The sequence below is a fragment of the Macaca mulatta genome, chromosome 4 (assembly GCF_049350105.2).
Source record: "Macaca mulatta isolate MMU2019108-1 chromosome 4, T2T-MMU8v2.0, whole genome shotgun sequence".
In the NCBI taxonomy this organism is placed as follows: domain Eukaryota; kingdom Metazoa; phylum Chordata; class Mammalia; order Primates; family Cercopithecidae; genus Macaca; species Macaca mulatta.
Genome location: NC_133409.1, coordinates 47,435,345 through 47,455,850, shown reverse-complemented (window position 1 = coordinate 47,455,850; position 20,506 = coordinate 47,435,345). Strand labels below are relative to the sequence as shown.

Below are 20,506 nucleotides of genomic sequence, written 5' to 3'. Positions count from 1 at the left end.
GATTATCCCCTATATCACAATATAAATAATATAGCTGAGGGGTCGAAAAGACAAAACAATTCCACGGGATGAATTAAAGCAGGAAACTGATAGGATTAAGAGCATATTCGAGCCTCTCCATGTCCTCACATGGCCTCTTCTCTGTACACGTACAGAATGAGCCAGCTCCGGTGGCTCTTCCTCTTCCTATAAGGACAGCAGACCTTTAGGATTAGGGCCTCACCTTTATGATCTCTTGTAACCTTAATTGACTCCCTTTAGGACCTATCTCTGAACACAGTCACACTGGAGATCAGTGCTTCAAAATGTGAATTTTGAAGGGATACAATTTAGTCATAACACATTCGCCCCCCACCCCCCCGCCCCAGCCATAACACATTTACACTTCTGGCCCCCATAGGCCACATGCATAGCAACACTAAATTACTTGAGTTACCTGAATAGCCCACATTTTTTTCCTCCATGGCGTTGCTTGTGCTTTTCTCTCTGCTTACTTCTCCTTGCTTCCCCGCCTGCCAAACCTTCAGCTCAACCTTATCTGTGAAGCTTTCCCTGACTTTCTTTAGGAAGAATTATTGTATCTCGTATATAATCTCCAGTACGGCGTTATCATATTAAATATTTGATGGTAGATGCTCAATAAATATGAATATTTTTGAACATATGAATGACTTAATATTTGATAAGACTTCCCAATGTTGCAGAATTCTGAGGCCAGTTCTCCATTAAGTTATATTCATGGAATATATGTCTTTCCCTGCAAACTTGATATATGAAGTAAGAGACAGGGGCTTTTGCCTAAGACTTTCAGGGAGAAATTTAATTGAGGAAATATCTAATAATAAACATTATTGCTAATTTTATATTTTCAGTCCGTATCTTAATCTTATTTCCTGAAGATGAAGAATTTTTAGTTAGGAAAGACAGTGATGTTATTTAAAATAAAAAGGATAAAACAGGCACATCTGGGAAACCCAGACTCCCTAATGATGTGGAACAGCTTCTCCAAAATGACCTATGACTCCATTGTAGCATTACTCAAACCTTGCTTATTATTCCCTTGGACTGCTGCAGTCCAGACAATTTCAGGTCATAGACCAGTGTATATTCCAGATATTGAGGGTGCAATCAGATTTTCAAGTTCATACCCTGTGTTAACTGCCTAGCACTCACTGTCAATTGGAACATATGGCCCAGATAATAGAAAAATTTAGCTGCTAACACCTCTCACTAATAAAAGGAACTGTCCAACAACCTTGATAATGTGGAACTCATAACGTCTCATTGTACTCATAATGTAACAGGTGACTGACTTATATGGATGATACTTCTTATGATCTGAAACAGGCAGTCTGAGCTTAGAAGTATTAGCTGTGTTACCTTAGGCAAATTTGTTACTCTGTGGCTCACTTTCCTCATCTTAAAACAGAAATAAAGCCTACCTCTCAGGACCACTGGCAATATTAAATGAATTAATATATGCAAAATACTTAGAATAGTATCTGACATTTAGTAAACACTGAAATGTTAGCTATTATGATTATTATTGAAGTAGTGCTTACTTAGAATTGGTCCTACTTAAGTATACTCCAATGAACAAGCCTGCAGTCTTAGAATTCCACATAGACTTCAACGACTACAACCAACCAGGGAAGGATACTTCTCATATGAAGGATGTCTTAACTTTTCTACTGATGAAGCTTTGTTTATGGCCCAAACTAGAAAATCTGATCCAAATGTTCCAAAATGAGTCAAGTTAAAGAAAAAAAAAAAAGAAAACAAAAGAAAGAAAGAAATGGGTGAAGAGAGGAAGCAGTGCCGATAACCAAAACCCATCAACTCCATTAGCTATTATTCTTTGAGAGTTGAAAATATTTGATATTTGTACAATGCTGCTATTAGGGCGTTTCTTTAGAAAAGACAGCATATAACCTTTTAATGTATACCTAGAATTCTCACATTTCTAGAATTACAAGTCATATATAAATTCTACAAACATATGAGGATATTAATTTTCAAGACCCATAACTGGAGTCTTTTTCTTGATGTAGTCCTGATGTCAGTAAACTTCCTCGGCCATGTGAACCGTGGGAACTATTCTTGGCTTGCAGCTCCATTCAGCAGTGATTTGGTGAGATATCTGTGGCAATCATTGTCAACAGAACCTTATTTTTTCTTCTCCCTCTGCCACATTGACAAAACACTGTTATCAGTTTCACTTGGAATGGTCACAACAACTTGGAAACATTGCACTTCAATCTGTGAGAGGAATTCCACAACTTTCCCTACTGCAGTACGTGATTACTTATTCCTTGCAGGCATTCAGGTGAAAAATATGGAGTCAACCTTTACTCCTTCTCTTATGTTCATACCTCATATCCAGTTTACAGAAATCCTGTGACTCTACTTAAAAAAAAAGCTGCCAGAAACCAATCCCATTTTATTACCCCCAAGGCTACTCCTGGACTAAGACATCGTAACATCTCACCTTGATTATTTTAATACTTTTTTTTTCTGAGAAGGAGTCTCGCTCTATCGTCCAGGCTGGAGTGCAGTGGCGCCATCTCTGCTCACTGCAACCTCCGCCTCCTGGGTTCAAGTGATTCTTCTGCCTCAGCCTCTTGAGTAGCTGGGATTACAGGTGCGTGCCACCATGCCAGGCTAATATATATTATTTTTATATACATACATTTATATATTAATGAATATATATTCATATATATTTACTAGAGACGGGGTTTCCCCATGTTGGCCATGCTGGTCTCAAACTCCTGCCCTCAGGTGATCCGCCTGCCTCGGCTCCCAAAGTGCTAGGGTTGCAGGTGCGAACCACCGCCCCGGCCTGTTGTTAATACTCTTTTAACTGGTCTCCCAGCTTCCTTCCTTACTTACCACCCTCCTTATGGTCTATTCTCAACATAGGAGCCAATATGATTATTTGAAAAGTCAAGTCACATCAGGCTACGCTTCTGCTGAAAACCTTTCCAGTCAAGGCCCTAACAAAAAAGCTGTATGATCCTAAGCTTTTAGCTCCCTCACCAGCTTTTCTCCCACTTATACCCTCTGACCTGATTTCTGTCTACCTGTTGGGAATGCTCTTCCTCTATGTATGTATCTGCCTAACTACTCTTTTCCTTCTTTGCTCAAATGTTACCTCGGGGAGGTCTACGCTGGCTATCCTATTGAAATATGCGTATGTCTGTACACACCTAAACATCTCCTATCCTGTCCTCAATGTTTCCTCCATAGCATTTATCACTATTTAATACAGAAGTTCCCATAGTGTGGTCCCCAGAACTTTCTAGCAAGTTCACAGGTGATGCTGATGCCGGTCATTCAGACACCACATCTTTGAGAACCAGTTTCAGGAGAATCTGTTCTCAGACTTGCAATATTTCTGATTTGGGTAGAACTAAACCACTCAAACTTTAGGGACCACCTTAAGTGTCTCTTAAAACTCAGAAGGCTGGGACCCATTCCTAGAGTTTCTGATTGGGTAGGACAGGTGGGGCCCAAGATTTGTATTTCCAATCACACTCGGAGAGCCACTGATGAAATGTACTGTATATTTTATTATCTATTTCCTCCCTTTTAGAATGTTAAACTCTGTGACGGAGGGCCTTTTTTTTCCTGCTGTGTCTGCTTGCAAAGAACAATACCAGGCACATAGTAGCTATTCAGTAAATATATATTGAAGGAATAAATGAAAATTGCTCATCCTATTGTTACATCAGAACACATCTCCTAATTTTACTGTAACATTTTATAGGAAAAAATACAAATACAAAGTTAACAAACATTGTATAGTTCAATCCCCTCATGCAAGAAGGCATTTTTAAGCACTGGGCCACATAGACAACTGGGATTTCCTGATACTTGGGAAATAAATTAACAGTTTACATTACTAGAGCATTAGTATTGACACTAAACATTTATGAAATGCTACGAAGGTGCTAAGCACTTCGGGTACTGCATCTCTTTTAATTCTCATGACTACTGAGATGGCTAGTGGTGTCATTTCCATTTCACAGAGAAGGGCTCTGTCACACCATGCAGCCCACTATCAGCGGACTCCATAGTTTCTATATCATCTCCTTCCCTCCATGTGCTCTCCCAACTGGGAACCAAAAGGTACGGTATGAAATGGGAGGTGATGGGTTTACTTTTTAGTGTACAGACATACCAAAGTTTAAATTAAAATTTGCTGAACATCATATAATGCTAAAGGTCATCCTGGCGATCTAGTAACATTCTGAAGAGCACTGGATTTCTAGATGCAAATGTGGAACCCTACAAATGTTCATACATCTTGTAAAAGATAGGAAAATGTTTTTTAGGAGGCATGTTTTTTGGGGATATTTTTGTGATAATTTAGAATAGTCAGTCTGAATATTTATTCTACCAAACCTTGTACAATAGCATTACATTTATGCAGAAAATAATGGATATAAATGATTATGAGTTAGTGATGCGTTTTTTTCCCAAACAGGCCATTAGACTAGGTGTCTAACTTTTTCTTAGAGGGCCAAACAGTAAATGTTTTCAGACTTGCAAGCCATACAACTCTGCAGTTGTGAAGCAACCACAGACAAAACATAAATGAGTGACTATAGGCTTGTTTCAAAGAAACTTTATTTACATTAACAGGTGGCCAATCCATGGGCCAAAGCTTGCTCACCCTTGTGTTTAAAGATTTCCATCTTAGTAGCATGAATAAAATGGACCAGATAAATTTCAGGTAACTTTGTCAAATTTATCTTTAAAAACAGCAACAACAAAAAACCTGTTTCTTCCTATAGAAACACCCATATTCCTATAAATAAAAATGACTTTAAAAAAAGACAATTCTAGCAGGCAAATAAAAACAGACATTTGTCTTTGTAGTAAGTTGAATTAGCTAAACGAATCCTTGTATTTATTTTTCACACAGTACAAATGCAGGTGGTACACAGCAAGTTCATAATTCCCCACAAAACTTATAAACTTAACAAATGGGAATCTAAACATAATATTCTGAATCATCCATAGCTATCCACTGTGTGGAATCCATTCTACAGCAGCAGAGGAGTACCTTAATTTAGAGCACCAAGTTTCCAGGCAAATACCTTCTTTTCATTCTCTAATACATGCAGTCAAACTGCCTATGAAGCAAATACCAATTCATCTTATGCTTTAATAAATAAGGTAAAGCAGTTGGGGAATCAACATTATTCTTAAGTCTGAAAGTGATTCTACCTCTTTACCTTATCATATTTTCTCCCATGAAATATTAAACTTTTAATAGAGTTATATTTAACATGAGAATAAATTAAAATTTGAACTGAATGTCTTTTCAGATTAATCCACCAGTTTAGAATGTTCATATTTGTTTTATGTCTTGAGGGAAACAAAAACATAATTTCTAATTTAGAATATTCTGGCAATCTTTATTAAAAGTTACATTTATAATTTTATAGCAAAGTAATATCATCTGTTTGTCCAAACATTACAGATTTTAAAAAATTCCCCTAATGTATGTAAATACAAAGGTTATTCCCAGTATACATTTTATAGATGTGTTTTCATTTGTTGAAGCGGGGTTCAATGAGAATTTTTAGGGTCTTGCTGACATCAGCCCTATATACTCAGAGATGACTGAATCTACTAAATGGACAACAAAAACTGGTTGAGGCTGCTGCTGAATGCTTCAATAAAAATCTGATACACACAGATTTCATTGTCATATTAAATGAAACCAAGTCTTCCTTAAAACTGTGATCCTGATAGGCTGAAGATAGAGTAATGGACTGTTAGTTCCTCATGCCAAAAATACATGGGTCTGTTATACAAAGGCTTCATTCTCTGCCTGTCGTCAGTAACTTGAGCGCCTTTTGTAGATTCTGTACAGCAGTACTTACATCTTCATACTGCAGAGCACTGCCAGCATATTTGCAGTACTTCTGAGCTCTAGCAAAGTCCTCTGGGGTTAGACGAATATCCCCTAGAAGAAAAAAAACAATTAAGATATTTATAAGAATATAAAAAGTGTTCTGTAAGGTTGGGCAAATGCTTATGTTTAAGATTAAAAAATATATTTAAGGCTATGTAAAAACAGTAGTTTTAGTAAATCTCATAAGAACTTTGATACATTTTCTTCATTCTTTTCAATTGTCTTTTTATTACTAATATAAACCATAGACACATCAATATGTAATAACTTAGATGAACAAGATTTTCCTTCAAGAAGCAACAAGGACAAACAAGGATAGTAGCTTTGGTGTCTATGCTAGAATCACTTAGCCTTTCTCTTCATGGAACAATACACACAGACTAAACCAATTCAACCCTCATTTGAGCTGGAATATAAATATCACCTTCAATAAAAAAAAGTGAATAACAAACTTTATGTAAAGAAAACCAGGTTGCCTAGCTTATTTTAAGCATGAAAATATTTTACATTTTTGTGCCATCTATGTAAAAATCTCTTAAGGTTTCTTAAATTTTATATCACTGAAATATGCAATTAAACATGTAAACAACCATTACATATTATTTCTCTAAAATTTATTCTTAGCAAGTTTTCTAGTTATACGTATGATTAATATGTAGGGCCCAACTAAACAATTTCAGTAACAAAAAATCAAAAACATTTCATTTAATCTAAGATACAAATTTCCTTGAATATATACTTCTAAAGACAAAATTAAAAATGGACATTATATCTTGTCTTTTGAAATAACCACCATTTTCTTTGGAAATTTTTATAAGAATTCTAAGGAGTACTAATCAGAAGGCTGGGAGGCATAGAATATAACAAGCAGATAACATATTTCAATTCTGTTTGAAATAAGTGCAAGACTGTACTGATAAATAGAATGACTTCATTTAGTTGCTTTTAATTTTGCCATATGTATATATTTTATATATCAAAGATTTCAAAGTAGGTAGCAACTCCAGGCAAGCTGATACAATATTCTGATCCAAATTATTACTTTCTAAAATTTTCAAAAAAGAGTACTGAAACAATATATGCTATAGTTTTCAGCACAGTGCCAGGCATCTCTAGGTACTCAGTAACTTCACTGCATGAATATGAAAAAGTTGTATTTTAAATTATTTAGCCTATTTTAAAACTAAGTTCATATAGAATGAAACATTAATTAAACTGCAGATTTTAAAATACACATATATTTACTAGTGTAGGGTGCTATAGTAAGTCTTCAAATATTTGTTGAACTAGTAGTATATAAGATTACATAAAATTTGGCCTTCACTGTGGTGAATCAGGGATTACCGATTCCAATTTTAACAGAGGTTACTGACTTGGCGTTTGTTGCCCATTAAACGTAAACATCAGCTATCCTGCAGTTCTGTTTACAATTTAGTCAGGTATGCTCCAGTTCATATTTCTGATCTTGAAAAATACCTACCAGATTCTTTAATGGTTTTTCAAAATATATTTACCCTACATATGCTATCTAGGTGAGGAAACATCGTTGAAAATTGAGTTTACTTTAATGCTACTTTTTGTGCTTTAAGTCTCTCCTCTCTTGGGGCACTCTTTTAAATATACAGGGCATCCATCCAGAATTTACTGGATGTGCTGAAAGAGGGCCGCAATGGTCAGATTAATCTTATTTCTACAGCATTAGCTTTAGCACTGTTTGGCTGACGTATCACTTATTAATAAGGTAAAATGTGTATAATGGCAAGATCTCTGTTACTATTTTTGTTTTATAAACTTATCTACTAAGGATTAAATTATTTTAAAACACAAATACTGTATTTTTGTGAAATAATTTCAATATTTATAAAACGTGAATGAAAATATATTAACAGAAAAATATAATTAGATACAAAATATATAAAGTTCACAGACATGCATAACTAATTATAACTCATATATAAAATACAAGAACTAAATAACAACCAGTGTATAGATTTAGATCCAAAATGTAATTTATAGACATAAAGATATTAGATTTATTTTCAACAATGAAAAATATAAGCTAAAAAACCATGTTACTTGCTATTTTGTAACACATAGGCTCTCCTTTATTTTAAAAATATAGTAGTCTACAATTCATTAATAAAATATGAATTGAATTCTTAAACTGAGTAAAAATGTCACCTAATTATGAGTCTTTAAAATTAGCATATAAAAACTCAACAAACAAAAAATATATGAGTAAAGACATTTCAGAAAGAGAACAAGTGTTAAATTTCAGTTTACCTGATTTTATGCTCAAAATGGTCAATATAAGCTTAATGCACCAAAATAAAAGCTGTTTTTTCTATCATTAACATTTACTAGAGGCCATAATCAGAACCACAGTGTGTGCAAGTGGACCTAAAAGATGTTTCAAAGATTAGAGGCGTTGTCTAATATATCTCTCTTCTGAAATCTTAGCTTATAAGTTCCAGATGAGTTGCAGACAGGACCATCTATATATAAGAGGGCTTCATCTCTTCAGAGGTCAGGACAAGATCAGGCAGAAGAGAGCTAGAACTATCAGTTAAATTCTCTACTACAGTGGCAAAGAGAGCCTGGGTCCGCACTGGATCAAAGATAACATCACTTGGTGTGAAGAGAAAACACTGCGTGCCCAGTTAACATAAGCATCCATTTCCAAAGTTGATATATCTAACGTCATAAGAGAGGATAGAACACTTGTAAATAATCTCCAAAATGAGTCTAATGAGGCTCTTTCCAATTTTACCAGATAGTTCTAGAAATTCTTATGTCAAGGGCCTTGGATAATCTCATTCTGGTATACTCTATTATCCTTTGACTTGGATGGAACGCATAGGACACAGACAGAACCTTCATACATACAGGCATTGCTAAGAGATGTCACTTAACAATTCCAACGACAGTAGTAATGCATACAGGCAGAATTTCATTATGTCAAGGGCTGTGCTAAATACTATTCAGATATTATATCACTTAATGCTCAAAAACCTTTTTTTTTTGTTTTTTTTTTTTTTGAGACAAGAGTTTCGCTCTGTCACCCAGGCTGGAGTGCAGTGGCGCAATCTCGGCTCACTGCAAGCTCCACCTCCTGGGTTCACACCATTCTCCTGCCTCAGTCTCCCGAGTAGCTGGGAGTACAGGCGCCCGCCACCATACCTGGCTAATGTTTTTTGTATTTTTTCTTTTAGTAGACAGGAGGTTTCACCGTGTTAGCCAGGAAGATCTCGATCTCCTGACCTTGTGATCTGCCCGCCTCAGCCTCCCAAAGTGCTGGGATTACAGGTGTGAGCCACCACGCCCAGCCAATGCTCAAAAAACTTTATGAGGTAAGTTGTCATTAACACTCTAATACTATTCAGAGACGTAAAAGTAAAAATGTAAACACTGTGCTTCAAATACCTACCTATGCAATCCCACTCTCCAGAGTCAGCCACAAATTCATTACAATATATTTAATATCCATTAATATCACACATATATGCATTAAAAGGTGATTAAGTACTAAGCACGAAGGAGAAATATGTAGCAGAAAAGGGATATAAGAAGTACTAGAAGTGGTGGTAATGGTAGTGACAGTGGTTATAAATGCACTATTTTTTAAAAAACACTTTATTTTTTAGAGCAGTTTTAAGTTCACAGAAAAGTTGGGAGGAAGGTACAGAGATTTCCCTTATCTTCTCTTCCCCACCATGCATAGCTTCCTCCATTATTAAACTCCCCAACTCAAGTGGCACATTTGTCACAATTGATGAACCTGCATTGATCCATCAGTATTACCCAGAGTCCATGTTAGGGTTTACTCTTGATGTTGTGCATTCCATGAGTTTGGACAAATTTATAATGACATATATCTATTGTTATAGTGTGATATGGTTTGGATTTGTGTCCCCACTCAAATCTCCTGTTGAATAGGAGGAAAGGCCTGGTAGGAGGTGAGTGGATCATGGGGGTGGATGTCCCCCTTGCTGTTCTTGTGACAGTGAGTTCTCATGAAATCCAATGGTTTAAAAGTGTGTGGCACCTCCCCCTTCATTCTCCTATTGCCATGTGAAGAAGGTGCCTGCTTCCCCTTCGCCTTCCACATGACTGTAAGTTTCCTGAGGCCTCCCAGTCATGCTTCCTGTGCAGCCTGTGGAACTGTGAGCCAATTAAATCTCTTTTCTTCATAAACTACCCAGTCTCAGGTACTTCTTTATAGCACTGTGAAAACAGACTGATACAGAAAATTGGTACAGGGAGTGAGGCACTGCTATAAAGATACCTGAAAATGTAGAAGCAACGTTGGAACTGGGTAACAGGCAGAGGCTGGAACAGTGTGGAAGGCTCAGAAGAAGACAGGAAGATGTGGGGAAGTTTGAAACTTCCTAGAGACTTGTTGAATGATTCTGACCAAAATGCTGATAATGATATGGACAATGAAGTCCATCCAGCCTCAGGTGGTCTCAGATGGAGACGAGGAACTTACTGGGAACTGGAGGAAGGTCATTTTTGCTACGCTTTAGCCAAGAGGCTGGAGGCATTTTGCCCCTGCCCTAGAGATCTGTGGAACTTTGGAATTGAGAGAGATGATTTAGGGTATCTGCCAGAAGAAATTTCTAAGCAGCAAAGCATTCAAGAGGTGACCTGGCTGTTTCTAAAAGTATACGCTCATATGCATGAACAAAGAGATTATCCAAAACTGGAACTTATATTTAAAAAGCAGAGCATAAAAGTTTGGAAAATTTGCAGCCTGACTATGTGGTACAAAAGAAAAACCTATTTTCTGGGGCAAAATATAAGCCTATCACCCAAATGTGCATAAGTAAAGAGGGGCCAAATGTTAACAGCCAAGACAGTGGGGGAAAATGTCTCTAGGGCATTTCACAGACCATCACGGCAGACCCTGCCATCACAGGCTTGGAGACCTAGAAAGAAAAAATGGTTTAATGAGCCAGATACAGGGCCAGCTGCTCTGTGCAGCCCTGGGACATGGCACCCCAGCTGGTCCAGCTCCAGCCATGGCTAAAAGGGGCCAAGGTGTGGCTTGGGCCATGGTTTTAGAGGGTACAAGCCCCAAGCCTTGGTGGCATCCACATGGTGTTGGCCCTATAGGTGTGCAGAAGGCAAGAGCAGAGGTTTGAGAACCTCCGCCTAGATTTCAAAGAATGTATGGAAATGCCTGGATGTTCAGGCAAAAGTGTGCTGCACTGGTGGAGCACTCATGGAGCACTTCTATCAGAGGAGTGCAGACAATAAATGTGGGGTTGGAGCCCCCATGCAGCATCTACTCTGGGGCACTGCCTAGTGGAGCTGTGAGAAGAGGGCCACTGTCCTCTAGATCCCAGAATGGTAGACCTACTGACAGCTTACATCATGCACCTGGAAAAGCCACAGACACTCAACACCAGCCTGTGAAAGCAGCCAAGGGGGCTGTACCCTGCACAGCCACAGGGGTGGAGCTGCCCAAGGCCTTGGGAGCCCACCCCTTGCATTGGCATGACCTGGATGTGAGACACGGAGTCAAAGGAGATTATTTTGGAGCTTTACAATTGAATGACTGTCCTGGTCGGTTTCAGACTTGCCTGGTGCCTGTAGCCCCTTTGTTTTGGCCAATTTCTCCCATTAGGAATGGGAGCATTTACCCAATGCCTGCATCCTCACTGTATCTTGGAAGTAACTAACTTGCTTTTGATTTTACAGGCTCATAGGTGGAAAGGACTTACCTTGTCTCAGGTGAGAGTCTGGACTATAAACTTTTGAGTTAATGCTGAAACAAGTTAAGACTGGTGCACTATTGAGAAGAGATACTTGTATTTTGCAATATGAGAAGGGCATGAGATTTGGGAGGAGCCAGGAACAAAATGATATGATTTGGACTTGTGTCCCTGCCCAAACCTATGTTGAACTGAAGAAGAGGCCTGGTGAGAGGTAACTGGATCATGGGGGTGGATGTCCCCCTTGCTGTTCTTGTGATAGTGAGGTCTCATGAGATCTGATGGTTTAAAAGTGTGTGGCACTTCCCCCTTCCCTGTCTCCTGCTGCCATGTGAGGAAGATGCCTGCTTCTCCTTCACCTTTCGCCATGATTTAAGTTTCCTGAGGCCTCCCAGTCATGCTTACTGTTAAGCCTGTGTAACTGTGAATCTTAAACCTCTATTCTTCACAAATTACCCAGTCTCAGGTAGTTCTTTATAGCAGTATGAGAACAGACTAATACACAGTGTCATGCAAAACAGATTCACTGCCCTAAAACTTCTCTGTGATCCACTTATTCATCCCTCCCTCTCCCCCTAACTCTTGGCAACTGCTGATCTTCTACCTCCTCTATTGTTTGCCTTTTTCAGAATGTCACACACTTGAAATTATACAGTATATAGCTTTTTAAAATTGGTTCCTTTCACTTTGTAATATGCATTTAAGTTTCCTCCATGTCTTTTCATAGCTTGATAGCTCATTTCCTTCTAGCACTGAATAATATCCCATTGTCTAGATGTACTGCAGTTTATTTATCCATTCACCTACAGAAAGATAATCTTGGTTCCATCCATGTTTTGGCAATTATAAACAGAGCTGCTATAAACCTTTGCTTGCAGGTTTTCATGTGAATATATGTTTTAAACTCATTCAGGTAAATAAATACCAAGGACACAACTGCAGGATCCTAAAGTAAATACATTTAGTTATGTAAGAAACTGCCAAACTATTAAAGTGGCTGTATCGTTTTGCATTCCCACCAGCAATGAATGAGAGTTTCTGTGGTTCCACATCGTCACCAGCATTTGGTGTTGTCAATGTTGTACATTTTGGCCATTCTAACAGGTGTGTAGTGGTATCTCATTGTTTTAATTTGCATTTTCCTGATGATATATGCGGTGAAGTATCTTCTCATATGTCTGCTTTCCATTTGTATATCCTCTTTGGTGAGGTGACTGTAAAGGTCTTTTGCTAATTTTAAAAGAGGGTTGTCTGTGTTACTGTTTTATAGGAGTTCTATGTATATTTTGTTAACAGTCCTTAATCAGATAAGCCTTTTGCAATGTTTTCTCTCAGTCTGTGGCTTTTCTTTTCATTTTCTTCACAGCATCTTTAGAAGGGCAGAAAATTTTAATCTTAATGAAATCTGCCTTATCATTTCTTTCTTTTATGGATCATGCATTTAAAAAGTCATTGCTCAGTCCAAGATCATCTGGATTTTCTCTTTGCTATCTTTTAGAGGTTTTATAGTTTTGCATTTTACTTCTTAAACTTATTTTTATTAAGGTAAAGTAATCATATATAATTTGCCATCTTTACAATTTCAAAGCATACATTTCAGTGGTAATAAAAACACACACATTCTTTTTTTTCCATTTTCATCCTCCACGCCTTCCCCCTTTCCTTCCTGGCCTTTGGTAACCACCAATCTACTCTCTATTTTCATGAGATCCACCTTTTTTTGCTCCCACATGTGAGTGAGAACATATGATATGTGTCTTTCTGGGCTTGGCTTATTTTATTTAAAACGATGACCTGTAGTTCTATCCATGTTGCTGCAAAAATATAATTCTTTTATTTTTTTGGTTGAATAATATTCCACTGTGTATATATACCACATTTTCTTTATTCATTCATCCACTGATTGTCATTTAGGTTGATTCTGTTTTTGGCTACTGTGAATAGTGCTGCAATAAACATGAGAGTGTAGATTTCTTGCAGCATATTGATTTCCTTTCTTTTGGATTTTCTTTTGGAATTGTTGAATCATATGGTACTTCTATTTTTAGTTATTTGAGAAACCTCTGCACTGTTCTCTATGCCTGTCTTTTGGTATGAGCCATTTTAACTAAGGTAAAATGATATTGCGATGTGATTTTGATTTGTATTTCTCTTACGATTAGTGATGCTGAGCATTTTTTCATATACTTGACATTTCATATATGAAATGTTAGATCTTTTGTCCATTTTTAAATTGTATTATTTGTTTTTTGCTATTGAGTTGTCTGAGCTACTTATATATTCTGGTTATTAATCCCTTGTCAGATAGATGGATTGTGAATATTTTCTCCCATTCCATGGGTTGTCTTTTCACTTTGTTGGTTTCTTCCTTTGCCATGCTGAAACATTTTAGCTGGATCTAATCCCATTTGGCCATTTCTGCTTTATTTGCCTATGCTTTCGAGGTCTTCCACAAAAAAATCTTTGCATAGGCCAATGTCCTGGAGCATTTCTCTAATGTTTTCTTGTATTAGTTTCATAGGTCTTAGATTTGAAGTTTCAGATGTAAGTCTTTAATTCATTTTGATTTGATTTTTGTGTATCATGAGAGATAGGGGTCTACTTCCATTCTTTTGCATACAGTTATCCAGTTTTCCCAGCACTATTTATTGAAAAGATTGTTCTTTCCCCATTGTAGGTTCTTGGCACCTTTGTCAAAAATGAGTTGGTTGTAAATGCATAAATGTGTATCAGGATTCTCTGTTCTGTTCCACTGCTCCATGTGTATGGTTTTATGTCAGTACCGTGTTGTTTTGATTATCATAGCTTTGTAGTAAATTTTGAAATCAGACAGTGTGTGATGTCTTTAGCTTTGCTCTTTTTGCTCAGTTCTGCTTTTGCTATTCAGGGTCTTTTATCATTCTATTTAAATCTTAGGGTTCTTATTTTTTGGTGAAATGTCATTCTGTGAAGAATGTCATTGGCATTTTGATAGGGACTGCACGGAATCTGTAGATTGCTTTGGGTAGCATTGTCATTTTAATAATATTAATTCTTCTAATCCATAAGCATGGAGTATCTTTACATTTTTTATGTGTCCACTTCTATTACATTCATCAGAATTTTATATAGTTTTTCTTACATAGCTATCTCACTTCTTTAGTTAGATCAATTCCCAGGTATTTTATATTTTTTGTAGCTGTGGTAAATGGGATTGCTTTCTTAATTTGTTTTTCAGATTATCTCCTGTTGGTGTTTATAAATGCTACTGATTTTTGTATGTTGATTCTGTATCCTGTAACTTCACTAAATTTATCAGTTCCAACAGTTTTTTTGGTGGAGTATTCAGGTTTTTATAGGCATAAGATCATGTCATCTGTGAGCAAGGCTAATTTGTTTTCTTCCTTTTCAATTTGGATGAATTTTCTTTCTTTTGCCTAACTGCTCTATTCTCTGTATTATAAAATTGCTCCATACTAAAAAATTCTATACAAAGTATTAATTCTACCAGTGGATTTTATACCTTGAAATGTTTTCTTCTGCACATTAGTGTTTTCTTTCAGACTGAAGAACTCCCCTTAGCTTTTCTTGCAAGATGGGTCCGCTTTTGAGTTTAGGAAAGACTGTATCTCTCCTTCATATTTGAGTGACGATTTTGCTGGATACAATATTCTTAGATGACAGTTTTTTTTTGAAAATGTTGTTCCAATCCCTCCTGGCCTGTTGAGAAGGCTGTTGCCAGATGACTTGGAGCTCCTTTATATGCTATTTGCTTCTTATCTTTTGCTGTTTTAAGGACCTTCTCTTTGTCCTTGGCCTTTAGCATTTGATTACTACATGCCTTTAGGTAGTCTTATTTGGGGGTTGAATCTGTTCGGTGTTAAAAGACCTTCCTGTACCTGGATATTTATGTCTTTCTCAAGTTTTGAAAAGTTTTCAGTTATTATTTCTTTGAATAAGCTTTCTACCTCTCGTTCAGCTCCCTCTTGAACATCAATGGCTCTTAGATTTGGTCTTCTGAGGTAGATATCTATATCTTGTAGCCAGTCATTTTCATTCTCTTTTTTCCCTCCTCTGACTGTGTATTTTCAAATAGCTGGTCTTTGAGCTCACCGATTTTTTTCCTCTGCTTAGTTCATTCTGCTGTTGAGAGCCTCAAAAGACTTTTCCAGTTCAGCAAATGTATTTATCAGTTCCAATATTTTATTTTTTTGTTTTGAAAAAGTATTCCAGTATCTGTCAAATTTCTTTATGGCTTTTCTGTATTATCTTAGAGGTCAATGAGTTTTCTTAAAATTGTTATTCTGAAGTCTTGGTCAGAGAGCTCACAAACAGCTGTTTTCTTAGGGTTAGTTTTGGGATTTATTTTTTTTTTTTGACGGAGTCTCATTCTGCCACCCAGGTTGGAGAGTGCAGTGGGGCGATCTTGGCTCACTGCACTCTCCGCCTCCCAGGTTCAAGTGATTCTCCTGCCTCACCCTCTCAAGTAGCTGGGATTATAGGCATGCATCACCACGCTTAGCTAATTTTTTTTGTTTGTATTTTCAGTAGAGAGATAGGGTTTCACCATGTTGGCCAGGATGGTCTTGAACTCCTGACCTCAGGTAATCCGCCCACCTCAGCCTCCCAAAGTGCTGGGATTACAGGCTTGAGCCACCGTGCTGGGCCAGGATTTTTGCTTTGTCCTTTTGAGAAGGTCATGATTCCCTGTTTGCTGTTGTTTCTTGTGGGTCTTTCCCATGTCTTTGCACTGGAAGAATTAGTTATTTATTCCAGTTATCTCTGTCCAGCTTGTTTTGGTTTTTATTGCATGTATTTGCTGACAAATCTTCACTGCTATGTCGCTACCTCCTTTTCAGCTCTAGGTGGCGCTGTAAGCCCAGGTTTCCCTCAGTTCTAGTAAATGTTTGGAGCACTGAATGTCCCAAATGGATTACACTGGCAGTGTGGGAAGGCAGACGAGGTAGGGGTTTGTGCTTACAGGACCTAGGAAATATACCTCCTGCAGCTTAGTACTGCTGAACAGCCACTCTGATTTGGTGTCTCCTTTGGCCAAGATGCAGAGTGAAGTTCCTGGGGCTGGGAATAATAGTCGCTGCTGGTCTTCAGTGGTATTTTCCCTTCAGGCAGTCATGATGCTACCTGTGGGTTAAGGCAAGGACAGGTCTCCTGCCAAGGAACCCAAGAAGGTGGGGACGATGGTTGACCACTTCAATTTTACTTCTTCCAGTGTAGAAATTATGAGGTGGCGGAGATTTTCTGTGTGGGCATAAGGACAGGGCAGAAGCATCATGAAAGTGAAAGTCCGATTCTCCTACTGGAGTTTTTCCACTTCTCTGTGGCCCCAGGAACTATTTCATCCTCATACTTGGGCTCTGGGTTGTTGCTGGTGTCGATCTCGGTGCTGTATATTTGTTTTTTTTGTTTTCTGTTGGTGGGGAATGAAGTCAGTATGCTTCTACATTGCCATTTTGGAACCAGAAGTCCCTAGTTTTGGAGTTCAAATTTAGGCATCATACCATTTTGAGTTAAATTTTGAGATGAGTGGAGGGTCTGTGTCTAGATTCACTTTTTTTTTTTTTTTTTTTGCTGTATGTGACTGTCCTGTTATTCCGGCACCATTTGTTGAAAAGAGTATCTTTTTACAATGGTATTCCCTTTGCTCCTTTGCCAAAGATCATATGACTTTTTCTATATGGGTCTATTTTTTGGACTCTCTGTCTCACTGATCTATTTGTCTGTTCTTCCGCCAATACCATACTGTCTAATTTACTGCAGATTTATGTTTTGAAGTCTAGGTGGTGTCAGTCCTCCAACTTTGTTCTTCTCCTTCAATACTATGTTGACTATTCTGGGTCTTCTACCACCCCGTATAAACTTTAGATAGTTGGAGTTCATATGCACCAAATAACTTGCTGGGATTTTGATGGGAACTGTCCATAATCTATAGATCAAGCTGGGAAGAACTAACATCTTGAGAATACAGAGTCTTCTTATGCATGATTATGAAATCTCCATTTATGTAATTCTTTGATTCTTTCATCAGCATTTTGTAGTTTTCCTCATATAGATCTTGTAATGGGTTTTGTTACATTTATGCCTGAATATTTTTGGTGGAATGATAATGTAAATGGTACTTTGTTTTCAATTGTTGTGTTTATGTAAATACAAACACAATGGCAGTGTATTTTAATTTGAAATCCCACTTGTTTTGTGCTATGTGGAAAGCAATTAATTTTTGCATATTAATCATGTATACAGCAATCCAGCTATAACTGCTTATCAGTTTTTTGATTGATTCTTCCAGATTTTCTACAGATCATCATGTCATCTATGAACAAAAATAGTGTGATTTTTTCTTTCCCTATATTTATAGCTTTTCTTTTTCCTTTCTTACTGCACTAGCTAGGACTTCCAGTATAATGTTAAAATGTCAGTGTTGATGTTTATATTTCATCCTGAATAAAGTACTCTATGTTTTGTCATAATTAAGTCAAATGAAATCCTTTTCTTTTATATTCCATAATTCTATTACTGTTCAAAATCATGGCATATTTTTGTTTGCTTCCAAATTGAGATTTCTTATATAATATCAAAATTTTTCTTAGATGTTTTGTTTTAGTTTTTTTTTTCCTTACTGGCAGGATTCTATGGCTTCTTATCTATGTCTTTCATATTCTGAAGCTTCTATTCCATATATTACATGAAATTCATGTTACTTTTCTTAAAGGAGGGGAGTTCTCCAATTTCCTCTTCTAATTTTGGAGCAATTGCTTTCCAAGCATGTGGGAAAGCTATCATAGAATCTTTCTTCTTTAGAGTATCTAAAGAAGTATATTTCACCATTTCGTATATCTCATATTTCTCTTTTGCTTAATTACCACCCTCATCTTGATGGAGTACATCCTGAGTTAAGTTCCTTAAAAAAGGTATGTGCTAGGCAAAAGGTGAGAATTCTTACATATATAAAAATTATTTTGCCCTAACACCTGCCTGACAGTTTAGATGGGTAAAGAATTCTAGGGTTCTGGTTCTATGTGGTATACTAAGCATATATAATTAACTATTCTTCCTCCTGAAACCATAATGAAATGATAAAGTAACACAAAAGGAAATAAATCTACAAAACTGAAAAGGAGAAGAGAAGAGAAAAAGAATGAAAAAACTGAAAAGGGAAAATTGACAAGAGATTTAAAGAACATCTCCCTAAAACTGTGTAACAAACTGCCCAGACAGTGTTAGGACTCTTAAGGTAGGTATGATATCCAGCTCACCCACAAAAGGCTCTCCTCATTCAATGGCTGAGAGGCAGGAAGGCTTAATTAGCCAGTTCCCACTCATACAGGGAGAACAGAAAATTCGAGGTGAAAACACACCGACAGACAGTATCAGAGGAAACTAAATAACAGCTATTAGAAATAAATGGCTGGGCACGATAGCTCAATTAAAGCTTACCAAATATCCCAGCACTATGGCAGGCTGAGGCAGCTGGATCATGAGGTCAAGAGATCGAGACCATCCCCTGGCCAACATGGTGAAACCCCATTTCTACTAAAAATATAAAAATTAGCTGGGCATGGTGGTGCACGCCTGTAGTCCCAGCTACTGGGGAAGTTGAGGTAGGAGAATTGCTTGAACCCGGGAGGCAGAGGTTGCAGTGAGCTGAGATTGCGCCACTGCACTCCAGACTGGCGACAGAACGAGACTCCATCTCAAAAAACAAAACAAAACAAAAAAGATCTTTACTTTGAATATAAAAGGATTAAATATCATCTGACATATGAAGAAAACAAAAGTCTGAATGAGAAAGACCAAAATAAACACAATGCCTGATTTGGGCTAAAAAACAGAGAAGTAAAGATTATACTTAAACCAATCATTTAGCCTGTAAATCAACCAACCAAAGTAACCTCAGAGATTTTTATTTTCAATAATGGTCAGTTCCTTTCTTTTTAGATAATTTAATAACACTGTAGATAAGTCACAATCAGAACTCACAATAATCTTGAACTAAATTAATATAATCTAGCATAGGCTTCCATGGCAGCCTTGGCTATACGTTTGCTCCTCTATATTCGGTACTGCATGAAGAAAAGAACTGTAACAAAAGAGGACACCTTTGGATGTTGGTATTTTTAATATCAAACAATCCTGGCTCATTTGAGAATCTAGTGAACATAGGCATTCAAGGAAATTTATTTCAAATTACCTAGAAATGCAAATTTAAGTAACAACATTTAAATATATGGTACTGTCAAGGTAAAATTACAAAACAGCAACCCAAAACAGGAGATAAATGTATCTCACAAAACAGTCAGCTGACTTACCCTGGGAAATTGTATTGAAAAGTGCGGGATCAATGGCAGGTATAGTCTGTGGAGTAGGTTGGATAGTATTACTTGCTACACCTGCAAATCAGAAAAGCATAAATGAGTATAAAAGTATTACACTTTTTAATTATACAGTAGGGTAGCACTTAAAAATCATGAGGCAATTTCATTACTTTGTTTATTTTCTTGAAACATCAATGGATTCTAATTGGATATACTTATTTGATGTTGGAGGGTATCAAGTGTTTACATATGTGTATCGGTTATGCTTTCCTAATATATATTTTGTCTAATGCTTCAGATTACTTCTCAATTAAAGCTTACCAAATTCTGTAGAATTAACAGACTTCCTACTTTTCAATTTCTCAGCCAATTTAATTTGGTGATAAAGTAGGACAAAATTCTAATTTAGTTTAACTTAGAAGATGAATCCAGTTTCATCACTGTGCATGAAATTCCAAATTAATATTTGTAATTCTCTAGTTTACACATTTTAAGATATTTTTATATATCCTAACAATTATCCAATAAATAACAGTTTTGACTTTGTT

At 36.9% G+C, this 20,506-nt stretch overlaps 1 protein-coding gene across 2 annotated transcripts in view; it reads right to left on the bottom strand.

Moving 5' to 3' along the window:
• Positions 1-3,670: 3,670 nt before the first annotated feature.
• VTA1 (vesicle trafficking 1) overlaps positions 3,671-20,506 on the bottom strand; it is a 79,043-nt gene continuing 62,207 nt past the window's right edge. The window contains exons 8-9 of one of the 2 annotated variants that reach the window (XM_077998557.1): positions 19,953-20,033; positions 3,671-5,980 (exon numbers count right to left, since the gene is read on the bottom strand). In XM_077998557.1, the coding sequence (XP_077854683.1) occupies positions 5,835-5,980; positions 19,953-20,033 (227 nt within the window). In that variant the 3' untranslated portion in view covers positions 3,671-5,834. 2 annotated transcript variants of the gene reach the window in all.